Source organism: Lissotriton helveticus, chromosome 7, assembly GCF_964261635.1.
Source record: "Lissotriton helveticus chromosome 7, aLisHel1.1, whole genome shotgun sequence".
Taxonomy (NCBI): domain Eukaryota; kingdom Metazoa; phylum Chordata; class Amphibia; order Caudata; family Salamandridae; genus Lissotriton; species Lissotriton helveticus.
In genome coordinates, this window is record NC_136068.1 from 352285793 (window position 1) to 352309510 (window position 23718).

The window sequence follows — 23718 nt, forward strand, 5'->3', positions numbered from 1 at the left end:
ATATGCCCCAGAGATACCATTGGGGATGCTGACGGCACTTCCACATGGGGGGGACTGGTCGAACCTTCAGCTGTGGGAAGAGGCGGGACTTCAGATGGTGGGGGACTTATATTCTGACGGAGTGCTGATGGAGTTCCGTACTCTACAAGAACGCTATGATCTTCCGCGGGGTGACTACTTGGTGCATGCAGCGGTGGTACGGGCGCTTCAGGCGCATTGGGGAGGGGGACTGATGGAACCTGTGACTTCATTGGCATGCCAATATACGATGATGTCAGCAGGAACGAGGAAAGCGGTTACGTGTCTTTACTTCAGAATGCATACAGAAAACACACCACCACTGACACGGCTCAAAACACAATGGCAAGAGGACTTGCTGAGAGAAATCCCAGACACAACATGGTCCCAACTGCTTCAGCGAGCAAGGAAAAGCACCAGAAACGCCCGTTTCCAATTAATACACCTGTATATCCTACACAGGGCCTACCTCACTCGGAATAAGATAGCGAAATATTTTGGCGTAGTTGACGCAGCATGCCCCAGATGCACGCTAGTTGGCGCTGACTTGCAACACATGCTTAGGACCTGCCCGCGCATCCAGGAGTACTGGGAGGGAGTTGGGGACGCCCTAAATGAGGTCACGGATAGAACACTGCACTATGATAGCGCGGTCGTCCTCCTACATTGGTTCCCACACACGCGCAAAACGAAGCTGTCGAGTAAATTTATTGACATGGGCCTTATGATCGCAAAGAGGGAGCTTACTAGGGGTTGGAAATCAAAGACAGCTCCAGCACACCATAAATGGCGGAACGAATTTTTAAAATGGGCAGCGGCAGAAAGTACACTCAGATACCAATTGGCCAGGCGGACGGCAAATGAAAAGGCTCAGGAAGCGGCACTGGCATGGGAAACCCTGGTCCAGGCGCTCAGGGATAGTGTGGAGGTGAGTGACGAGGAGGAGGGAGTAGCACCACAGGAGGCCCCGAGGGAGGAGGTATTGAACCCTGCACTGACACCTGACACAAGCACCTAAGTATTGTTCCCACTATCCTAATCACACAGATTTGCCCGAGATTTTACACTGGACAGGTAGGCTTAGACACCAGGGGGCCGGGGGGGGAAAGGGAGGGGGGAAGGGAGAAAAGTTGAACTGTTTATTTAGACGGAGAGAGTCTATACACAACTGTAGAGCGGGGGAGCACGATGGGCGTTGTCAAACTAAAAGCGGAGAATATTGTAAAGCTGTGCTATTTCTACATGAACCAACTGCACCATGCTACATGATGGATCGCCACCCAACCTCCGGGATGTGGGCCCAAAGGCTGTGTAAACAATCGATACTCGGACAGTGACTGCAGTTGTACTGGGGTTCATGATGGTGGGTATACTGTATCATTGACATTACCTCTGCAATAAAAATTGTTTTACAAAAAAAATAGTGAGAATGAAGGCAGTGGTGGTAGAAGTGGGAGAAGAGTATGTGCACCTAAATATTTTTTAATGATTATATTCTCACAAGAGAACAATTGCGTTTTAGATGCAGAGTTTTGTTGCCTACATTATTGGATGATTAGATTGTCCTTTGTGAATTTTCTTGGCTTTATAGGTATTCATTTTTATATTTTTTAAAGTTTGTTAATGGCAGGGGGTTGGTTTGGTCATGTAATTTCATGTTGTGGGCATTATGGGTTTTGGCTGCAGTCTCTTGTTGGTGTTGTCTTTCTGTCTCCATTTCCTTTGTAGTTGTTGTCTGCATAGGTTGTAGTCTTGTATTGGTGTTGTCGTCCTTTTGTTTTTATTCCCTCGTAATTGTGTCTGCAGTTCTGTGTTGTTTGTTGTGAGAAGAGGAGGTGTCTCATGAGCTAGACTTTTATTCATGTTGTTAGGCCTAGAATTTTAAGTAATGCATTCCATCACCATGGTGCCGTGCTGTTGTGAGTTCCAGACTGACAGTGTAGTGTTGGGCTTGTATTAGAATATGTGGAATGTTTAACAATGTGGGCCCTTGCATGGAGTGTACAATGGTAAGAAGGTTCGATGGCAACGACAGTTGCAGATCGACATTCGGACCAGGGAGACGCTCCATTCTGTGGGAGAAGTTGATATGAATAAATACTCACCTTGATGTAGACGTCGGTGTAGCTCTTCAGTTACATTTGGCGATGATTCAGGACTTTGCTTCACCCACCGAGGAACTTCACACTGACTGGCCAGCTCATCACAAGAAGTTCCAGAGAAAGCAACGCTCGGGCACAGCAGGGCAAGTGCCACAGCAGTACGTGATTGTCGGGACATGGTGGAAATCCCTCTCTCTTTTTTTTGGGTGAGGGACAGAGCCGCCGTGGCCCACAGATTACTGCAAATGTGTATCGAGCGGCTAGGTGCGCGCTCGAGCGCCGGCGCATGGAGTGGTCCAACAGTGACCGACGCATTGCAGGAATTTTAATGAAAAGTAGCGGTTAAGCACAGGTGGGCAAGTGCCACCGCGGTTCAAGTTTGGCGGGGATATGGTGGTGATTCCTCTAACTCCCACGTTTGGGGTCAGGGGCTTAGCCGCTGTGGTCCTCGTGCATTAAATGGTCCTCGCGCATTGCTTCAGCCGGCGTCTCGAGCGTCGGAGAGTGCGCTTGAGTGCCTGACCACCCTGGGGCCAGGCATTGGGGTGACGTAACAGTAGCTCAGACCCTACTGTTGTGGAACATCACCCGTCGGCAGCTAGAGGATTAGTGTCTTTGTCATCTGCCGGCAGCAGGGTCCTTATCATCTGGTAGCAGAGAGGGAGCGGAAGATCCTAAATTAGGACACGTTACCGGTGGGGAGCTGGAAGTAAGGCAGTGTAGAAGTAAGGAAGTGTGGTCTCTAGAGCTACTTGTGTGGTGGCTGTGGTGGGATTGGTGCCTCAAAATTGGGATGTTTAAGCTAACTAGTGGCTCCTGGTAGATCTTAATTGTTTCTTTGATTGGCTGTTTTGCTTATAGACTGTTCCATATGATGGCAATTCCACAACAAATCACACAACCTCCTCTGTTTCTTGGTAAACCAGGGAAATCAGCCATGATGTGGCCTGAATGGTTCAGATTATTTGAGAACCATTTGGTGGCCATTAATGCTATGGAATATACGCCTGTGCAAAATTTGCCTCATTATGCGGAAGCCTTGGTCAAGCAGCGCAACTTATTTTTGATAGTTTGTCTCCAATACCTCCTCCTCAGGGGCAGTCTCGGGACAGGCAGTGGAACGTGTATTTGGAAGCAATAGCCAGGCTAAAGAAGCAATTTTCTGACACTCCGAATATAATGCTAGAGCGACATACCTTTTACAAGCGTAGGCAACTGGAAGATGAGAAGGTGGAGGAGAATATATCAGTTTTGAGGGTATTGCAGCCTCCTGAGGTTTTGGACCATTGTTGGATGACTACATTAGGGGCCAGTTTGTATTTAACTGTGCTTCCCATAAGATCAAAGAGAAGTTGCTGAGTTGTAAGAACCCGTCACTGACTGAAGTCATTGACTTAGCGCTGAGCATAAAGAGATTAGCAATCTCCACAAAGGCAATGCAATTGGGAGCAGTACCTAAAGTTATTCTGATTTCGTCTCAGGAGGAGTTCATGGAGGAGGGGTTATATGCAATGGGCAAAAAGGATAAATCTCAAAAGCCTGTACAGAGAAAAGATCCACATTTTTGCTACAGGTGTGGTTCAAAATTTTATTTTAGTAATTCTACTGAGTGCCCTGCCTTAGGCAAACGCTGTTTAAATTGCAAGAAGATCGACCAGTTTCAAAAGGTGTGTAGGAGTTAAAAGAAGCCTGTGAAGGTGAGCAGTGTGGATGTGGAAGCAGACTTTTGTGCAGTATCTCGTAACAATGTGGTGCTAACGTTGGATTACGAGGTGGAACCCTTGGAAGTGAAAGGACCATTATGTGAGGCTACTATTGATGGAATTCAGCTCCAGGTCATGGCGGATTCTGGAAACACAACAATGATGGACAGAATGTGGATCAATGTCACACATTCACCCCAGTCCAAAGATCTGGGCCCAAATCCATCGTTTTTCCACTCCACACCACCCTGGGTTAGACAATGGCGATATGCAAATCAGCGCTAACCCTGTGCCCCATGGGAACAGTCCAGTCCGAACTACAAAAGCCATGTCCTTCCCAGAACGGAAACAAGCATCCGGGGACCGGCCCGGTTTCGAGGTAACACCTCTCATCAGCCCGGCTAGCTTGATTCCAGTGGTGTGGAGTGCCTGGGACTCACGTCTGAGCATCCCCAGTACACTTAGAGCGGTAACTGCAAACACAACAATGATGGACAGAATGTGGATCAATGTCACACATTCACCCCAGTCCAAAGATCTGGGCCCAAATCCATCGTTTTTCCACTCCACACCACCCTGGGTTAGACAATGGCGATATGCAAATCAGCGCTGACCCTGTGCCCCATGGGAACAGTCCAGTCCGAACTACAAAAGCCATGTCCTTCCCAGAACGGAAACAAGCATCCGGGGACCGGCCCGGTTTCGAGGTAACACCTCTCATCAGCCCGGCTAACTTGATTCCAGTGGTGTGGAGTGCCTGGGACTCACGTCTGAGCATCCCCAGTACACTTAGAGCGGTAACTGCAAACACAACAATGATGGACAGAATGTGGATCAATGTCACACATTCACCCCAGTCCAAAGATCTGGGCCCAAATCCATCGTTTTTCCACTCCACACCACCCTGGGTTAGACAATGGCGATATGCAAATCAGCGCTGACCCTGTGCCCCATGGGAACAGTCCAGTCCGAACTACAAAAGCCATGTCCTTCCCAGAACGGAAACAAGCATCCGGGGACCGGCCCGGTTTCGAGGTAACACCTCTCATCAGCCCGGCTAGCTTGATTCCAGTGGTGTGTGCCTGGGACTCACGTCTGAGCATCCCCAGTACACTTAGAGCGGTAACTGCAAACACAACAATGATGGACAGAATGTGGATCAATGTCACACATTCACCCCAGTCCAAAGATCTGGGCCCAAATCCATCGTTTTTCCACTCCACACCACCCTGGGTTAGACAATGGCGATATGCAAATCAGCGCTGACCCTGTGCCCTATGGGAACAGTCCAGTCCGAACTACAAAAGCCATGTCCTTCCCAGAACGGAAACAAGCATCCGGGGACCGGCCCGGTTTCGAGGTAACACCTCTCATCAGCCCGGCTAGCTTGATTCCAGTGGTGTGGAGTGCCTGGGACTCACGTCTGAGCATCCCCAGTACACTTAGAGCGGTAACTGCAAACACAACAATGATGGACAGAATGTGGATCAATGTCACACATTCACCCCAGTCCAAAGATCTGGGCCCAAATCCATCGTTTTTCCACTCCACACCACCCTGGGTTAGACAATGGCGATATGCAAATCAGCGCTGACCCTGTGCCCCATGGGAACAGTCCAGTCCGAACTACAAAAGCCATGTCCTTCCCAGAACGGAAACAAGCATCCGGGGACCGGCCCGGTTTCGAGGTAACACCTCTCATCAGCCCGGCTAGCTTGATTCCAGTGGTGTGGAGTGCCTGGGACTCACGTCTGAGCATCCCCAGTACACTTAGAGCGGTAACTGCAAACACAACAATGATGGACAGAATGTGGATCAATGTCACACATTCACCCCAGTCCAAAGATCTGGGCCCAAATCCATCGTTTTTCCACTCCACACCACCCTGGGTTGATTCTGGGTCACCCATAACGATCCTTAGGGATTCAACATTTTACGACAACTGGCGTGAAGACTTTACTTTGTCTAAGACTGATGTAAACCCCAAGAACTTCGGGAAGAAGGATTTTGACATGGTGGGGTACTTGGCCAAAGTGCAAGTTATGGGTTGCGAGGTTATTACTAAGGTGTATGTGGCCGTCAAAGGAAAGAATATAGTGGGGTGGAAAGATCTGGCAAGAATGGGGCTGTATTTGGTACCTGGTGATGACAATCCCACAAGGGTGAGGGATGTGACCGTGTGTAATGTGAATGAAGTAAGGATGGATATCAAAGAGCTGTTAGTTGAATATCAAACAGTGTTCTGTGATCAGGTAGGTCTGGTGAAAGGTGTGGAACATAGAATTAAACTGTTGTCTTGTGCCCAACCGGTAGCACACAAGGTGCGACCAGTACCTATGAGTGTGAGGGAGGAGTTAAAATCCATGTTACAAGGATTGTGTGCACAGGGCATTATACAACCTACTGAGTCTTCACAATGGGTCGCTCCCATAGTGGTGACGTGGAAGAAGACAGGGGAGATTAGGTTGTGTGCGTACCATAGAGGCCTCAACAAGACTATTGTGGTGGACTGCCACCCCTTGACTAGAATTCAGGAGATTTTGACGAATCTGGGAGGAGCCAAGTGGTTCTCCTTGATCAACCTAAGGTCAGCCTACCATCAGGTGCCATTAACAAAGGAGTCACAGGAACTGACGACTTTCGTGACCCCTTTTGGGGCACACAAGTTCCTCAGACTTCCGTTTGGCCTGGCGTCAGCAGCCAGCGTCTTTCAGAGGCTGAATGACACCCTATTTCGAGACACAAAGGGAGAGCAGGCATATTTGGATGATATTTTGATTTTTGCGAAGTTTCGAAGAACATAAGTTATTGAAGTTGTTGTCCATTCTGTGGGAACGAGGCATGACGGTAAGGGAGGATAAGTTCAAATTTGGGGGTGAACGAATTGGAGTATTTGGGGCAAAAGGTGTCAAAAGCAGGCATCAAACCAAAGTTCTCAGTGATCAGAGCGATAAAAGATGCAAAGGCTCTCAGTGATAGAGATACTCTCGGCTAATTTTTGGGGCTGGAGAAATATTATGCCAGATTTGTAGTCAACTGCGCTCAGACAGTGGAGCCTCTGCGCAGACTTCTAAAGAAAGGTCAAAGATTTGTATGGTCTGAGGAGCTTGACGGGGTGTTTGCGAGGGTGAAGGAGTTCATTATTTCTGCTCAAGTCCTCCATGCTTTTTGTGAGGACTGTCCTTCAGTTATAACAGTGGATGCAGTCTATCAATCAATCAACCAATCAGGGGCATTGTAAGCGGGCTACTTACCTGTGAGGGTCTCAAGGCGCTGGGGGGGTTGAGGGGGGCGGGGGTCCGCAGATCTGTTTAGCCGAAGAGTCAGGTCATGAGAGGGTTGGAGGCAGTACTCAGTCAGAGGGTAGAGAGTAGCATTTGCTTCTAGATCTCTAAAGCAGTTCGAGTTCCAGTACAGTACTATCGAGCAAGAAGCACTGGCTTGTGTCTGGGCAGCTCAAAAATGTAAGATGTATATATGGGGCGCAAGTTTGAAATCTACACGGATAACAAGCCTTTAACTTTTATCTTTAGCAAGGTAAATGGAAGCAACATGTCAGCCAAACGTACTTGACTGGTCTCAAAGCTCAAAGAGTACAATTTTGAAATGAGGCACAATTCTGAGGGAAAACATTTCTGTGCGGATTGTTTATCCAGAATGTCGATGGAGAAGGATAATGAGGAGGCCCTTGTTGAGGATGATGTGGGGTGCATGGCAGTGGTGGATGCGATTGAAAAGTGTGGCTTGGTTATATCAGAAAGTGAATGGAGGGATGCAAGCACGAAAGGTGCTACTCTGGTTTAGGTAATGGAGTTTGCCAAGCAAAAGTGTCCTAAAGTGAGAGGTTTGGTTGGGGACTTGAGAAATTTTGCTCAAATTGCAGATGAGCTATCAGTGAAAGATAACATAGTAATGAAAATCGACAAGTTCGTTCCTCCCACTGATTTGCGCGAGTCAATCATAAAAGTAGCGCATATGGGGCACATGGGGGTTACTAAAACTAGTATGAAAGTAAAACAACACTATTGGTGGCATGCCATGGATTCCCTGGTTAGGACAATGGTGGATAATAGTGAGGCGTGTTTGTTGTCAGATAAAGACTGGAAGACAGTACACACACCATTGCATCCAACTCAATTTCCAGGGGCAGCTTGGGAAACAATTAGGTTGGATTTCTCTGGGCCTTATATTGTGTTACCAAATTAAATGAAGTATCGGATTTTGGCTATGGATTATTATTCAAAGTGGATGTATTACACATTTGTAGAGTCACTGGATACAGACAATACAATAGCATTTTTGAAAAGGGTATTTTTGTTGAAAGGGGCACCTAGAGCATTGGTCACAGATAAAAGGATGCACTTCGTGTCCGAATAAATGTGCAAGGTCTTGCTTATACAGTTGTCAGACCTCCAGATCGTGTGCTAGCAATAGTAAACACATGGTTAGGTAAAATCATAGCCTGACAAGGGAAAGCCAGAAACCAATTATTGGGCAATGCTAAATTCGACTCGGAATTCTAAAATGGCTGCCGATTTCGAAATCAAGGCAGTGGTCTAGTTTATTTTCCTACAGGTGCATTGAGATTAGTTGAAGCGCGCGTTCTGAAACCAATGCGCACTTCACTGAGGAATTTTCGGCATAGGCACCTTGTTAATGAAGCTCCGTGTTAGTAGAGAGTATTCAGGATTTTCGTCGGGTTTTCATCCGGTTCTTCGTTCCGCTGCTTCCGTCAGGAGTAGGGAATTCGGCTCATGATTTAGACCTTAATTTCTTTATATCCACAGAGGAGTGAGCGTTCCTGAGAAATACGTTGTCACTCCTCCTCACAACCTGGCTACAGGAAAAGGCTGCAATGCTTCAACGGCAGAGAATTTCCTCACGCAGATACTTCCTGGGAAAAGAAGGACGAAGGGAAGAAACAAAGAAAGAAGACTAAGCTAAGTGACAAAGGCGATAAATAAAGAATTGTAGTTATTAATTATGGACAAATAAGGACATTGTATATATACTTACCTGCAACCTGGAAAAAAACGACAGTTGTAAATCTGTAGAGAAAGAAAAGACGAAAATGAGTTATTCAAATAGAGCACTGTACAGATAGCTTTTTCAATCACAAAAGAGAATAAAATAAGAAAACAGAAGAGAAGCATCGTAAGGATAGAAACACAGTAGGAGACGTAAGTAGCGAATCATACATAGATTAGATACATCCAATAGGAAAGGTTAAGAGTTTATAAAAGAGAAAATATCTTGTCTTATAGGTGAAGTATCAAGCTGTGTAATATAGACATAAGGAAGAAAAGAATACTAAATAAGAAAACAAGAGAAGCACAGATCTTGGAACTAAGGGTAGGTAATCATAGTGTAAGGAACAAGAGTAGGATTAGATTAGAGTAGGAGTGGAAGATAATTCTTGTGTTTTACATTTAGGTTCTCAGAGAAGAAAAACAGTCTGCTGGTCGGACTAAGAAAACAGAAGAAGCATAGAGGACACCGTTCCAGGACCAGTCTCTTCTTAGTTTATTATTTTATCCATCCCCCGTTCCCCCTTGAGGGCAGTCTGGAGTCTAGATATTTCTGGACTTCCGTGGTATCTTTGAGAGGGAGTTGGGAACTAGCGTCTCTGTTCCTCTGCAAGTTCCTGGTAAGAAAATATATTGTGTTAGACAACAAGATATAAAACACATCAAGGTGGCATTATATTCTCCTACTTCGAATGGATTACTAGAGTGAGGTCATATGGTGTTGAAGGAAGGAATTCAATTAGCAATTGCCTCTGGCTTGGATGTAGGAAAGTTCCTAGAGGAGAAAGTGTGGAATTACAACACGTCACCATACTGCCCCACAGAGGCTACTCCGTTCCAGCTGTTAAGAGGCAGAAAGGCACACACAACTTTGTTTCCTTCATGATTAGGGGGGAAAAGGATGGAGAAGATAGGTGAAAATTTAGGTGCAATAGGAGTGGCAGATAAGGTGAGGGCCAAGCAGTTGCTGATGAAAGAAAATTTTGATATAAAGAGTTATTCGGTGGCAAAGATGTGGCAGTAGGTGATTGGGTGATATTTAAAAAGCCCCTCAAAGTAAGGAAGGAGATTCTGTATTTTCGAGTCTTGTGCAAGCTAGCAAGATCAGTAAGGGGGAAGCTTTCATGGAAGGTAAAGGTTGGTGGATTAATAGGCAGTTGGTGAAGGTGACGCAGGATCAAGCTGAGATCATTATGCACAATAAAACACACAGAGGGTTGAGGCAAAGGTCCTGCACCTGTCACTTGTAGTGGCCTAATAATATTGCGATGGTGCTCAGAAACCAGGAAGTACACCCCTCTCTACTTCCTTTTGGGTAAAACCCAAATACAATGAAATGCAAAAACGGAATCAGCACCCATCATTTGGAAAATGTCATTATAGTTCATTGAAACACAACATGTCCATGGTAGATAGTAGAAGAAGCAGGTCCAAACTTCACTTGTAGTCGAAAATAAGTGTTCTTTATTAGTTCAATATATTCAGACGTTTAAAAACCAAAGATCACAGCAGTTGGAAACGTCTATACTCGGAAATGATAAAAAAAAAATTCTGAGTATAGACATTTCCCACTGCTGCTGGCTACCCTGCCTATATCTGTTACCTGTTTGCTGTATACTGAATTCAGATCACTATTGGTATTATTTTTACTTGTGTCGCTGGACTTTTCCTTTTTGTTAGTGGGATGCAATCAAACCACAAGTATTGAATTTTGAGCCCTGAAGAAATCTCGACAGAGACAAAACGCGTGGCTAAAATAATCTTTTTGTGATCTTTGGATTTTAAATGTTTGATTATATTGAACTAATAAAGAACACTTATTTTCGACTACAAGTGAAGTTTGGACCTGCTTCTTCTACTATCTACCATGGACATGTTGTGTTTCAATGAACTATAATGAGATTTTCCAAATGATGGGTGCTGATTCAGTTTTTGCTTTTCTTTGGGATCATTATGCATAGGAAGGAAGCGATGAAGGAGCATGACCATGGTCAGACTCATTGCTGCAAACGGAAACAGGGAGCGGAAAAGTGTTGAAGGGAGGTTTGGAGGTGGTTCTGTGGGCCTCAGGGCCAGTAGTGGATGGGCCCGTAGTGAGGTCTACTGCTTTGAGCATAGAGTCTAGTCATTGGGTCAGAAGAGCTCCTGTTAGGTCCACTGATTTTGTAAAATCTTAACTTGTTTGTTTACCTTATTTGGAACTTTGTTTATTTTGATTTCTCTTGGGATTTTTGTTTGTTTATTTCTTGATAAGGGGGAAGATGATGTAGTGTTGGGCTTGTATTAGAATATGTGGAATGTTTAACAATGTGGGCCTCTGTATGGAGTTTACGCTGGTAAGAAGGTTTGAAGGCAATGGAAGTTGCAGATCGACCTTCGGACCAGGGAAACGCTCCATGCCGTGGTTGAAGTCGATATGAATAAATACTCACCTTGAAAAAGACATTTGTGTAACTCTTCTTTTACCACAGACAGTTACTCTGCTGGGCTGGAGCTAATAGACGGAGACAAAGAATGCTGATTTCTGATTATGAATAATCTTACGCTATTTCAGGATTCTAGTATCTTCCGGTCCTTCCCTGAACACAAGACAATGTTCCTCTGAGAATAGGAACATAACCTGTTTGACAAAGAAGGTCATAGGTTTAACATTTTGTTGTGCTTGTTTATTCTCTTCTCCAGCATCTGTCCATGGCTGATTTTATGTTTAGTTATCAAAAAGGAGGGAGAACGAGGATACAGCTAGGTTCAGCCTCCTGAACTTTAAAGTACAACACAAAAATCCGTATATGATGGATCGTGGGAACCTAGCCAAGGAGAAATTGTATGTTTTCCTAATTTGGGTGCGCCTTATCAGAAAAGAAAAGTTATTTTCTTGAGACCCCTCATTCACCAAAGGTTGCACTTAGGTGACATGCTTCATCATTGGGGCCACCCCAAGCATCTACTGCTTGGGGTGTGCTGCAACTTTCGAAAGATACGTCGGAGCACTGGTTTTGTGAAACTATGTGTAGTGCAGTGTGTGGTGGAGTGGTGATTAGTGCTAATTAAAAATACCTAGCTAGTAAGCTAAATTTTTATTCCTGCTCCTAGTTGGTATATTAAAAAGTGGTAGTTACAGGAAATATACCTATTATGTGATCATAGTCCCCAATATCCTGTCGACATGTTTCAAGGTGTCCCCTACACCTCTTCTTCAGTACAAAATGAGGGCCAGCCCCATGTATGCCACTCCTGTGAATAAACATAGATTAAGGTAGAAAAAGTAGAAAACACACCTAATGTGTGTGTCTATCAAATATACATACGGTCAACGCTGTACCCGCAGTATTTTTTTGTTGGCAATATTATGCCCCATGGTCCACCTGGGTGGAGGGGCCTGTAGACTTTGTCTCTGCAGCCCTCCGTCTATTCAACCTGTTGACTCCCAGGCTCGACTGTATCTAACCATATGTATATTCTCACCCTCGTCATACCTGAAGTTCTTTGCATTTACATATATTTACAATGCTCTCGCCTTGAGATCTAGAGGGACTTGATCACATAGGCATCTCCACAACTACTTCGGAGAATACATGTAAACAAACTAGAAGGGCATATAGACAACATTAGAGCCTAGCCTCTGCAGAGTACCTGTCATTCGGGATTATGTACAGAGGGATAAGCGAGATATTGAAATTTAAGGTTGGGGTGCATTGAAATACTGTATGTTTACAATTGGGGGTATTGTGAGGCGTAAAATATTTGGTTTGCAGACAGTACTATAGCCCTACCTTGGTTTCCAAAACGGATATGGAGTGGCTGGATGATCTGGTTTGATCACACCTCCCATGACTCCAGGATATATGTCCAACGCTATAGTCACTGATACTGAGGTGTGGGTTGGGCTGTCAGACTACTTCTCCCATGATTCTAATTATAAACGTCATGGTCGTGTCACGCGCCATAGTCACTCGTACGGATTCACGTTTCAATAGCCATGGGCATGTTTGGGTCATCCACTCGCTAAGTGTCTATAATTGTGGGTCGGCACACTGCCTTACATAGTTTATGTATAGATATGGTTGCATTATCCCAATCTGAGAACGCCAAGGTGGTGCAGTCTTTGGGACTACATTTCCCATGTTTCCTGCTAGTGGCAACGCGACAGCACAGGCGCGCCGTGACGCAGATATGCCTGCGACGACAATCAGGCCAGCCACTGCAGGGAACAGGGCTTTAAATGGAGATGCTGACTCTCCGCTTTCATCTTCGCGGCGTCACTGAACGGGCACAAGAGGTGCTGGAGGCTCCACCGGGACAGTAAGACGTCTGTGTGGGGTGTTGAGTGTTGAAGTTGGCAGACGGGCATATTCCGCAGTTTGACTCAGGCATTGGAATCATAGCTAGAATGGGGACGCTGGCATGCCGTACTTACTATTTTTGCACTAATGGTATGGGCAGGAGATGGTCCGGGGGCTAGACCGTAGCATCAAGACCCTCGGAAAGTTGCGTGCCTCGTTTGGCTGATATAGAGACTCCGTTGTTTAAAATGATGCGGCGATGGTTTCCCGAGGCATTTGGCTCACTATGGGGGCCATTGCTACAGGGCATGTCCATTTGATTATTGTGGAGGGGTATGCAGGATGCACGTATTGGATATTTGGGAGAGGAGGCTAATGTGTTGTAGTATATCCTAGTGTATGTGCATTTTATACACTCTTTCCCGACCTCCAACTTTCTGCTTTTGAACACAGGTTGTGTTCCTTGGAACTCCTCCCGTCTGACGCCAATTCTAATTTAATCTCCCAATAAACTCTGTGAGTTCTGGTGTGGGGTGACTTGGGGCTGGAACGCTACTTCTACAGTTGGATTTGAACATGGATTTTATACCATGAATATCGTGCATGCCTTATGCCAGATATGTTATCAAAAGTTGCGTAGAACATACTCTAGCAACGGTAATGAGATAAAGGACACACATCTAATTGTAATGTTTAGAACCACAATGTGGATAAGGGGCATACTGATTAACTAATTAGATGCCTATGGGGGCACTAGATTATTTCTGTGTATGGAAACTATACGTGGATGGAGGGTACGTTGATTCAGCATTCTTATAAGGGTATGTCAATTGCTTGGATCAAATTTTCTAGAATTATGTTAATCTCTCCCCAGTATGTAGATTCCGTGTTTGCGGAATTCCCTCCACATGGCCAGATGGATTTGATCACCTGTTACCTCTTTTAGCGCCTGACTAAGGTAAGGGGGTAGAAGAGACTGGGACTGATAGACGTCCTGAAGAAGACCGACGTGACCTGTTGAATGGGGGCACCATAAGGTCGAAACATGTTGACTTTAGCAATTTAAGAAGGGGTGTTACAGGATCCTGATTTCCTCCCTTAACACCACCATCCTTCATTCAATTTTTAATCCTGACCGTGGAACCTATGAATAAAGGTATGACAGGTATCCATGAGCCAGTTTTAACATCACAAACTTGACTGCACTTTGTTCTATCACTGTACTCAGTCTTGGGTTAACACTTTTTGTTGCGAACATCGTTTGTCACTTCTAAGTTTGTTTCCGTCTTTGTGTTCCCCCTCCCTATGCTCCGCCCTGTGCATGGCTACGCCTGGGCATTTTGCAAGCAGACCTGATGATGAAGCATGTCACACACATTTGTGTGTGAGTGAGGGCAGTTTTTCAAAACACATAGTTGTGCCACTGCTTACTTTCACCCCTTCCTTGGGGTCATTTCCTCTCCACCCCTTTAAGTGTGTATATTGTTGAAATTGCCCACGAAGGGCATTTAGGCATCTTCTTCACTAGGAGACGCATTAGAGAATTTTTTTGGTGGCCTGGTATTGATGTGTGTGTTGAGCATTTTGTGCATACTTTTGCCAAATGCTCAAATAGTGACAAGTCGGCTGTTGTTTTGGGCCATGAGCCTCAGCCTGTAGACTTTCCCTCTGGTCCGTGGCGCAAACTTGGTTTGGATATTATCGTCCCATTTTTTGTTTTACTCAAGTATGAAGCCTTTGGAATTGTTCTCATTGATTACTATTCAAAATGGCCTGAAGTCAAGATGGTTAAGGAGGTTACTTCACAAAGTGTTATTGAGTTTCTAGATTACATTTTTTGTAGGGAAGGGATTCCCCAAGAAATCATCACAGACAACGGACCCCAATTTGTTAGTAAGGAAATGGAATGTTTTCTGAAGAAATGTGGAATTGCTCATAGGAAAATCGCTGTTTTCCACCCCGAGGCTAACGGCCAGGTTGAGCGTTTCAACCGTGTAGTGAAGGAAGCTATTCAACTCTCAGTAAAGGGGGGTTTGAATTGGTGTAATGCTTTACAATCCATGTTATTGGCATACAGAACCTCACCCAATTCTGTTACCTTGGTTAGTACATTTGAACTTTTGAGAGGACTTAAACCTAGTACAAAACTAGCTCCTTGTTGGTTGAAGAAGAAACTAGGTGAAAGCAAGGATTTCAATAATGTAGACTATGAAATAGTTCTACATAAAGTTGAAGCGTACAAAGGGAAAATGAAACAAGTCATCGAAAATAAATTGGTTTCTGTAAGCAAACAGGGCATTTGCGGTTGGTGATTTAATTTGCATAAAAAAGGAGGGTGTTGCCAAGGGTTTCCCTGTTTGGTCAGTTCCCAAACGAGTTATTGAGGTTTTCAAAAATGCTGTCAGAGTCGCGGGTGGCAGTTTCTGGAATCTAAACAGAGTCTCCTTGTTTAAAGGTGTGGTAACCCCACAAGAAGAATCTAACAGCAATGTGTTTTCAGATGTTGGGCAACATAATGATCTAGGGAATCATGCTTCTTCTGTTATTAACCACAAGAATTTTCCTTCTAGGGTTGTGCGAAACTATCGCCTCCCCGCGAGGTTCAAAGATTTTGTCATGAAATAGCTTGTTATTTCGCCAACACAACTCTTTCTTTTATGGTTGTAGAACTGCAGGAGGTAACGACAAGTAATCATTGTCTGCTGTGACCCACTCTGCTGCACTCTATAAGGAAAAATCCCACTTTCTTGGCTGAGCAGTCTTTTGGTTAGAGAAGCTTTACTATTATTAATTCGGTAGATCTTGAAGTGTGCTGCACTGCTCACGAGATAATAGACTAGTTAATGCGACAAGAAATGTTAAATTTGATTTAACTGGTCAGAGTACTAGACACCAAGTAACAATGGGTGCACGTGTTGAGTACCGCAGGCTATTTTAATAACCTTGAAATGCAGCACAACTTTTGAGGTAGCTAATATGGTAGCCAATGTTGAAGTCAAAGGTTTCAACACAAATACTATGCCTCTGACTTTTACGCAAAGACAAAAAATCATTGCAACTCCAGCGATCACTCCGAAATTGGCAGCTTGCCGGGGAACAAAAGCTTTTTCATCTGAATCGGTGAAGCCATTTTGATTTTTTTATTTTATTTAGTCTGTGTTCTGCATCACAAAACTATTTTACTGTAATACCACAATTTATCATCCAGGTACTTGCTATTTTTATTTACTATTTTCCTGTGATATGACCATGGTGGATGAGATGATCTGTACTCACCTGGCTCTGTATGATTTTCCATTTACAGAGGCGGAGTGATGATAGTACATGACATCAGGACCAACGAGAGCAATGTCATCGATTTCCGGGAGACAGCGCCCTCTGCAATCCGAGAAGAGAGCCTAAAAAGCAGTTGGGAGACAAAGGTGAGGCAAAAAGGACACAGGGCATGCCAGGGCTCCTTTGTCTTTCATTTTGCTTCCGTGGATGACGAGCACCAGCACTGCTTGTATTGGTTGTCAGTTTAAAGTTTGTAACTGGTCATTTGTTGATTAACAGAATTTTTTATTGTGCTTAAATGATTTGCATTTCTCCCATAGCTCCGCCTAAAGTGCCGGCCTACAGTGCAGTGACTACCTCATCAGTCAAGTCACAGGGGTAGCCCCTGTATTATTTCCTATCCGTTATATGTCAACAGCTGGAGTCCTTTGCTTGTTCGTATTCTCCCTGTGAGCCAGGTGACTTGTGCACTTCTCCCGTGGAGTACCTGTCTATAGTGCATGCCAAGACACACTGATTGATAGCTTCAGGAGCCAGTGCACACTGCATAACAGAATGGCTTTTGTTTTTTAGGAAAGCTGCAAAGTTATGTTATCTGAAGGTAGGCTATGATGACCTCTAACATAATAAGCCTCTTAATGGGAGCTTCTGTACATTAACATTTTTTCCTTATCTAAAGTACACAACTTAGCAGATTCACTAGTGGTATTTATTCAATTATAAAAAAGCTCTGATGATATAACAAATATATATTGCCAAGGAGAAAACCTGAGGCAGCCATCTTGCGGCATAGTGAAGGTGACGATCAGTATGGTTATTCCCTACTTTTGTCGTGACACAAGTGCGTTATACCCAAGGTAAGACATTACCTCAAATCTATCTCATCAAATTATTTGTCAGCGTCACTTTTAACATCACGAGCCCAAAAAAATGGCTAAACCTAACTAGTGAGTTCACTAAGATTGTGATGTTAATACAATAACATGAACTAAATATTTTTACTAGATTACCTTAATTTCTATTCCTGGATCATATTAATATATTTCTGATTAATCACTAAAATTCTTTAACTGTCCTATTTTAAGCGAGTCTGTGACTGATCTACACTGAGAATAGCTTCAATAGTAAATGTGGTTATTGCATCATTTTTTAGTATTTGCCAACCATAACGCCATGTTTTAACAAACACAACATTTTAACAACTAACCATCTTAAAATTCTGCATTTCTCCTGTGTGGCGAGCTGTTACTAATGATTGCTTTTTGCTGCCTATCTACTTTATTTTGAATTTGGGCGGGACAATTAGATGTATGGGCTTCGCTGCAGAATATTTGTATATACATTTCCTAAACCATTAATTTGGTGGCTAGTAAATATTCAACAATAACGAGGGATTTTAAATAATATTTCTGAGGTTCCTGTGATTTCTGCAATTCAGTTGATGTATGATTGCAAATTCTTATCATTCATATATCTTTTGTGAATTATATGTACTCGAATTGTTTGAAATTGTCCTTATTGTTACTTAGCTACACACATTTTGCCTTTTCTAAAACGTGTGGTGTTTGTACTTCTGTAATATAAAAGATGTTTTTTCTATGTTGTCTTCAACAGCCTGGACTCTTGGTGGGGGTGCCAGGAATGTTGAGAGGAGTGTACCAGGCTCATCTGCTGTATGGGAGGCAAGTCACGCTGGCCTAAATTACAGTTTTATTATTTAGTTTTTCTCGTTAAATTGTGGAATGTTCACCCCATCTGTGTATCTGATGTACAGTTCTGAGCACTAATGAGCACATTTGACTTCCTGCTTTGCTAAGGGTCCGGAGGTTTCACTTCCGGACTGACTAAGGCCATTTGTGTAACGTATAAAGCAAAGTTAACCACCTATTGGTACTAAACTTACCTCTAACAAGGTTCAGCATTTGCTTTTCATCCTGAAGCACTGATTTCTGGTTCGAAATCAAAAGATTGTAATTTGCTTCTTGTGTTGTAATTTTACTTTTCTCTCCTAAATTATGACCACACTTATCTTCTAGCCGCAGATCCCTTACTTTAGACTAGCCCCAGGCGCCAGACTGGATCTGGAAAATTTTCGGGCAGTACCCCTGCACACCAGTAAGTGACGTTGTTCTGCTCGGTATCTTCTGTGCCAGAAGAGACTTGTGTGGGGTACTTTTATAGGCACCACACCAGCACGCTGATGTCAGTTCTTTCCTTTCCATGCTAAATAGCACTGGTCCGGTCTGAGCTACCCCACAGTCACTTTTTGACTGGGTTTTTTCAACATTTTGTTAAATGTTTTTGAATTTTTTTTCCCCTGATGTGAGGATATGTCACCCAAGAAAACCGCTGGCTTCAAGTCTTGTGGAGCCTTTCACAGGCAAAAGTCGTTGACAGAGCCCCCTTTGGTGTGTTTATGGTGCTTGGAGCAGGTCTGCAGAAACCCAGGCATGACCACAATTCCAAGACCTACGAGGACTGCCGTGCCATGCATTCCAAGCTGTGGCAGCGCTACCTCAAGTTCCTCTCTGCTCAACGTCAGTCGACTCTCCAACGCTCAACATCCTGATCGCATGGAAGATCCCAGGACTGCTTGCGGAGCACTTTCCAACAGTTTTTGTCCCACTCAGAAATCCTCACGGAAGTCCCACAAACATAGGAAGCCCAGTAAGTTGAAGAGGTCTTTGACTTCGACACAGCTGTCGAAGTCGTCGGCAATCCAGGGTCAGCAAGTCGCCACAAACTGCTGCCAGGTCCTCTCCTCGCTTCCCTGATTTACCTAGAACCGGATTGACCCTCCCCCAGCTGAAGCAGTTCTGTGAGGCCATGCGCCTCATATTTGGGTGGCCCAACCCCTCTAGAGCACCTTCAAGCCCCACGGGCGTGGGAGGGGCCCTACTAGACCCACACCTGCGGGTTCGCCGTTGGTGCCAGTCTGTCTCCATTGATCTCCTGTTGGCTCTGGAGTGGAGCCGCTGGCAAGACCGGTGACAGCACCCCGGGCGCACCTAGGCGGCACCGCCCCCACAGTTATTCCCGACTCCAGCATGCAGTCAAATGGGTGCCTTACGACGCAATTCCAGTGCCAGCCGGGTCCATGGTTCCCGGAGCGGAGCCCGTGCCATATTTGTTTGATAGGCCTTTGGAGATAGACAAATGGGAGGGGTCTATAGACCCTTATGGTCACCAGCTCCCATATATTGAAGAGGACAACTGGTCAAGGAACTGGCGGAGGCCAGTGGGTTAAACACCTCATCTGACACTGGCCTGACCTCTCCTCCTACCAAGGCTACGGAGGAGGGAGCCTCTTTTGCATTGGTGGTGCAAAGGGCAGCAGAGGTCTTTGACCTTCAGTTGCAATGGCAGTTAAGATGAACATGTTGACGTAAGTGCTTCAGGCGGTAGTCTCCCTTTCTGAGCCCCTACTCTTCTTCAATGAAGCCCTCAGAGACATCCTGATTGGGGCCTGGCACAGATCCTGCACAAGGGCTCCTGTACATAGAACGATTACCCGCTGCCATTGCCCCGCTCCTGGTGATGCCAGTTTCCCTATCCAGCACCCCACCCTGGAGAGCTTGTTGGTCTGATCCTCCAAGTCAAGAATTAATCCTGTGTGTTTCCTACATCTCCACTGGATAGGGAATCCAAGAGGCTGGATAACTTTGGTAAGAAAATGTTCCCTTCTGCATGCCCGGCACTGCGGCCAGTGAACAACATGTGCCTACTGGGCTGTTATTCCCAAACAATATGTGACTCTGTTGCACAAGTGCTTCCTGTGTTCTTGGAAGAGCCCGGAGCCATATTTACCCAGGCTATTGCTGATTGGTGAAATGCAGCAAAGTTCACCCTACGTTTTTGGCTCAAAACGACCGACTTGCTGTCCTTGCAGCACCACACCTGGCTGAAAACGACCAGACTTTTTAGGAATGGCCAGACTTTCCTCATGGACATGCCCTTTGATGGCTCTCACCTCTTTGGAGAGAAGGCGGATTCAGCTCTGGTGCATTGTAAGGACAGCAGAGCTACAGCGCGCCTAAGGCTGCCCGTCTGCGCTCATCCGTGCTCAGCGTCAGCCGTGCTGCCGGTTTCGTGTTAGGAATGGCAAATACGCACTCATATACCAGAGGTGAGCTCCTGGAACTATCCCAATTGAGTGATACATTCTATGGGCCACTTCTGGGAGGTATTCAGAGCATGGGGGATCAGATATGTTCGAACTGCAAGTGAAGCTAACTGACATAAAAATCAAGCGTCTTTCAGACAAGGATTTTAGGGATAGTCAGAAAGGGCCCCAGGAGGGAACAAGGAGGGATCAGAGCAACCCTAAGATTATAAAAACCCCTTGAGGATTATCTTGTGCACTGTTCAATGCTCAATCACTTATTAAACATAGGTATGAATGTGTCCTTTTTGTTCATTTCAATGACCTAGACCTCATTTTCATCACGGAAACCTGGGGGGATGAATCCTCAGGCCCAGATCTGGTGATAGCTATTCCACTGGGGTTTGCAATAGCTAGGAAGGACCGGGTCGGCATAAAGGGAGGAGGGCTGGCTATAATTTACAGGGATCATCTAAAAGCATATTTTAATGTTATCCCTACAGACACACATGCCGAGGTGCTCTCTTTTAAGATAGCAGCCAGTCATGTCTTCTAGTTCAATGGGCTGCTAGTGTATAGGCTGCCGGGTTCCAGGAATAATTTTTTGAAAACCATGGGCAAGCTCTTGGAATACAAAGTAAATTCTTAAAACTTCACCATTCTAGGAGATTTCAATTTTCATTTAGACATTGCGTCTGACAAAGATTCACAGGCCTTGATGGACTTAGTGACAGGTGCAGGTCTTGAGCAGATGGTAGTAGGATCTACTCACACTGCAGGCCATCTCTTGGACGTCGTTTTTTCAGATTGTCCTCGGCTCAAATCAGTAGTAACTTGCAACCACCGTGGTCAGACCACTCTGCAGTAATGCGAACCCTTGATTTACCACCTTTAACAGGCTCTAAGCCCGGTCAAGCAAGTAGCTTTAACCCCATAAGTGCTGCCGTCGGCCAACGGTCGTCACGGGCACTACCTCCCCAGTGCTGCGTGCGACCGCTGGACGTCCAGTTCAGCACTGGATAATGGACAGCGCAGCACTGGGGAGGTTTGTTTACGAAGCTCCTAAGGTGTTAAAAGCTACTTGTGGCAACGGTTTTATAGAAACGTTTTTTAGGATCAATTGAATCAGAGCAAACCCTGCCTTTCTACAGATTCAGAAGTAGCCTCCTTACAATACCATGATTGGATTTCAGCAGCAGCGCGTAGTACCATCCCCCAGAGAGATGGAAAATCTAGCAGGACTGCACCTACTGAACCGTGGTTCTCTGAAGAACTAAGATCATTAAGAAGACTCTGCCGCAGTCATGAAAGATGCTGGCGCAAACATTATGACCCCTGGGAAAAAAGAAAGATACAAGTCAAGATTGGCACAATATAAAGAACTAATTAAAAACACTAAAATCCGATATTATTCAGAAAGAATAGTAGGGACACAAAACACCTCTAAGTAGCTTTTTGCGACAGTTTTGAAACTTAACCATATGCAGGAGACTAGTCAAAGCACAACAGATCAAGCGTTTTGTAACAATTTGGCCTCATATTTCTGTGATAAAGTCTCTGCTATTTACAACACTTTCACGGCTCATTATGTCAACACACTAACTGTTCAGGCTCCACTAACTGATACCAAAAATCCACTTTTAGGCTTTTCCACTTTGGCCTAAGAACACACTCCACTTTGTTTTTTTTAATTTTACACTAATGTCTCATGAACAAACCGCAAAGATTCTGGTAGCAACTAAGTCAGGATTTCCGTTGGACCCTTGTCCTCAGAAAATTTGCCATATGTAAGTTGAAACACTCGCCTGCCCATCATGGAGGCTCTAAATACCGACATTGGAACTGCGACTTTCACCTTGCTGTGGAAAAAGACATCTATTTTACCTTTATTAAAAAATCCTAATTTAGATAAAACTGATGTAGGAAACTTTCGTCTCATCTCCCGCCTACCTTTACCGGCTAAGATTCTTGAAAAACATATGAATCAGGAACTAGGTGCCTTTTTTGAAAAAAATCAGGTCCTAGATCCTACCCAGTATGGTTTTAGAGGCCAACATAATACTGAACTGGCCTTGCTTACCGCTACCAAGGAAATCAGATTGGCAGTTGACAAGGCAGCTCTGATACTGCTAGATCTGTCAGCTGCCTTTGACACGGTAGACCACAGCATTTTAATTAATCGGCTTTGTGAGGAGGGAGTTGGTGGTGCGGCCCTTGCACTCCTTAAGTCATTTCTGCATGATAGGAAACAATTTGTTGAATTAGGAGGTTATAAATCAAAATGCTTTAGGCTCCCATGTGAGGTGCCCCAGGGCTCATCTCTGAGCCCTACCCTTTTCAACATTTGTGTTGCTCCCCTGGCCCGTATGATCAAAACTAGTTTTGAATTGGTATACGCAGACGACATGCAGATTATTATATCAATCTTAAGCAAAAAACAGGATACTGCATTGAAATTTAAGGAGTGCATGAGAACTGATAGCGAATGGATGGCTCAAAACTGACTTAAGTTAAACTCAAATAAAACAGACGTTTTACTTTTCAGCAAGGATACAACATTTGAACTGTCCCCGTCCCAGTCACCAAGGCTAAAAATCTTGGTGTCATTATGGACTCCTCCCTCTCCTTCTCCCAGCATCTAAAAATGCTTACTGCATCTATTTATTACACCTTGAAAATCCTGAGGAAAGTGCCCTCTTTTATCCAACAAACCTACAGAAAACTGTGGTGTCAGCCTTAGTGTTATTAAGACTCGACTACTGCAATGGGCTCTTGGTTGGAGTAAATAAATCGGTTGTAGCAAACCTACAGGTACTTCAGAAGTCCACCGCAAGACTGCTCTTTGGATTAGCCACATATATATCACCTCAACATGCCCTCCGCACTCTGCATTGGCTACCTATGGAGAAACGCATAAGGTTTTAAAGCCTTATGCATTGCCTTTAAAGCATTACCAAATTCAGGTCCTAGCTACCTGATAACGCGCTTTAAAAGGTTTATCCCTGAACGTACACTTCGGTCGACTTCACTGAAGTTAGTCACAGAGCCTACGTTCTGTCTTCAGAGATAGGGTGGTAAAAGTTTCTTCAGCATTACTATAAGATGGTGGCATAAGCTACCATTTTATTTGAGGATTGCTTCTGAGCTGCTGTCTTTTAGGAAGGGACTAAAGACATGGCTCTTTACTCTGCGTAAGGACTGGAAATA

At 44.7% G+C, this 23718-nt stretch overlaps 1 protein-coding gene across 1 annotated transcript in view; it reads left to right on the forward strand.

Annotated features, from left to right (window-relative positions):
- Nucleotides 1–23718, forward strand: part of GGT7 (gamma-glutamyltransferase 7) — a 319943-nt gene that overhangs the window by 140327 nt on the left and 155898 nt on the right. The window contains exons 4-5 of the mRNA XM_078652164.1: nt 16438–16555; nt 18024–18091. Coding sequence (XP_078508290.1) covers nt 16438–16555; nt 18024–18091 — 186 coding nt within the window. The remainder of the gene's footprint in view (nt 1–16437; nt 16556–18023; nt 18092–23718) is intronic.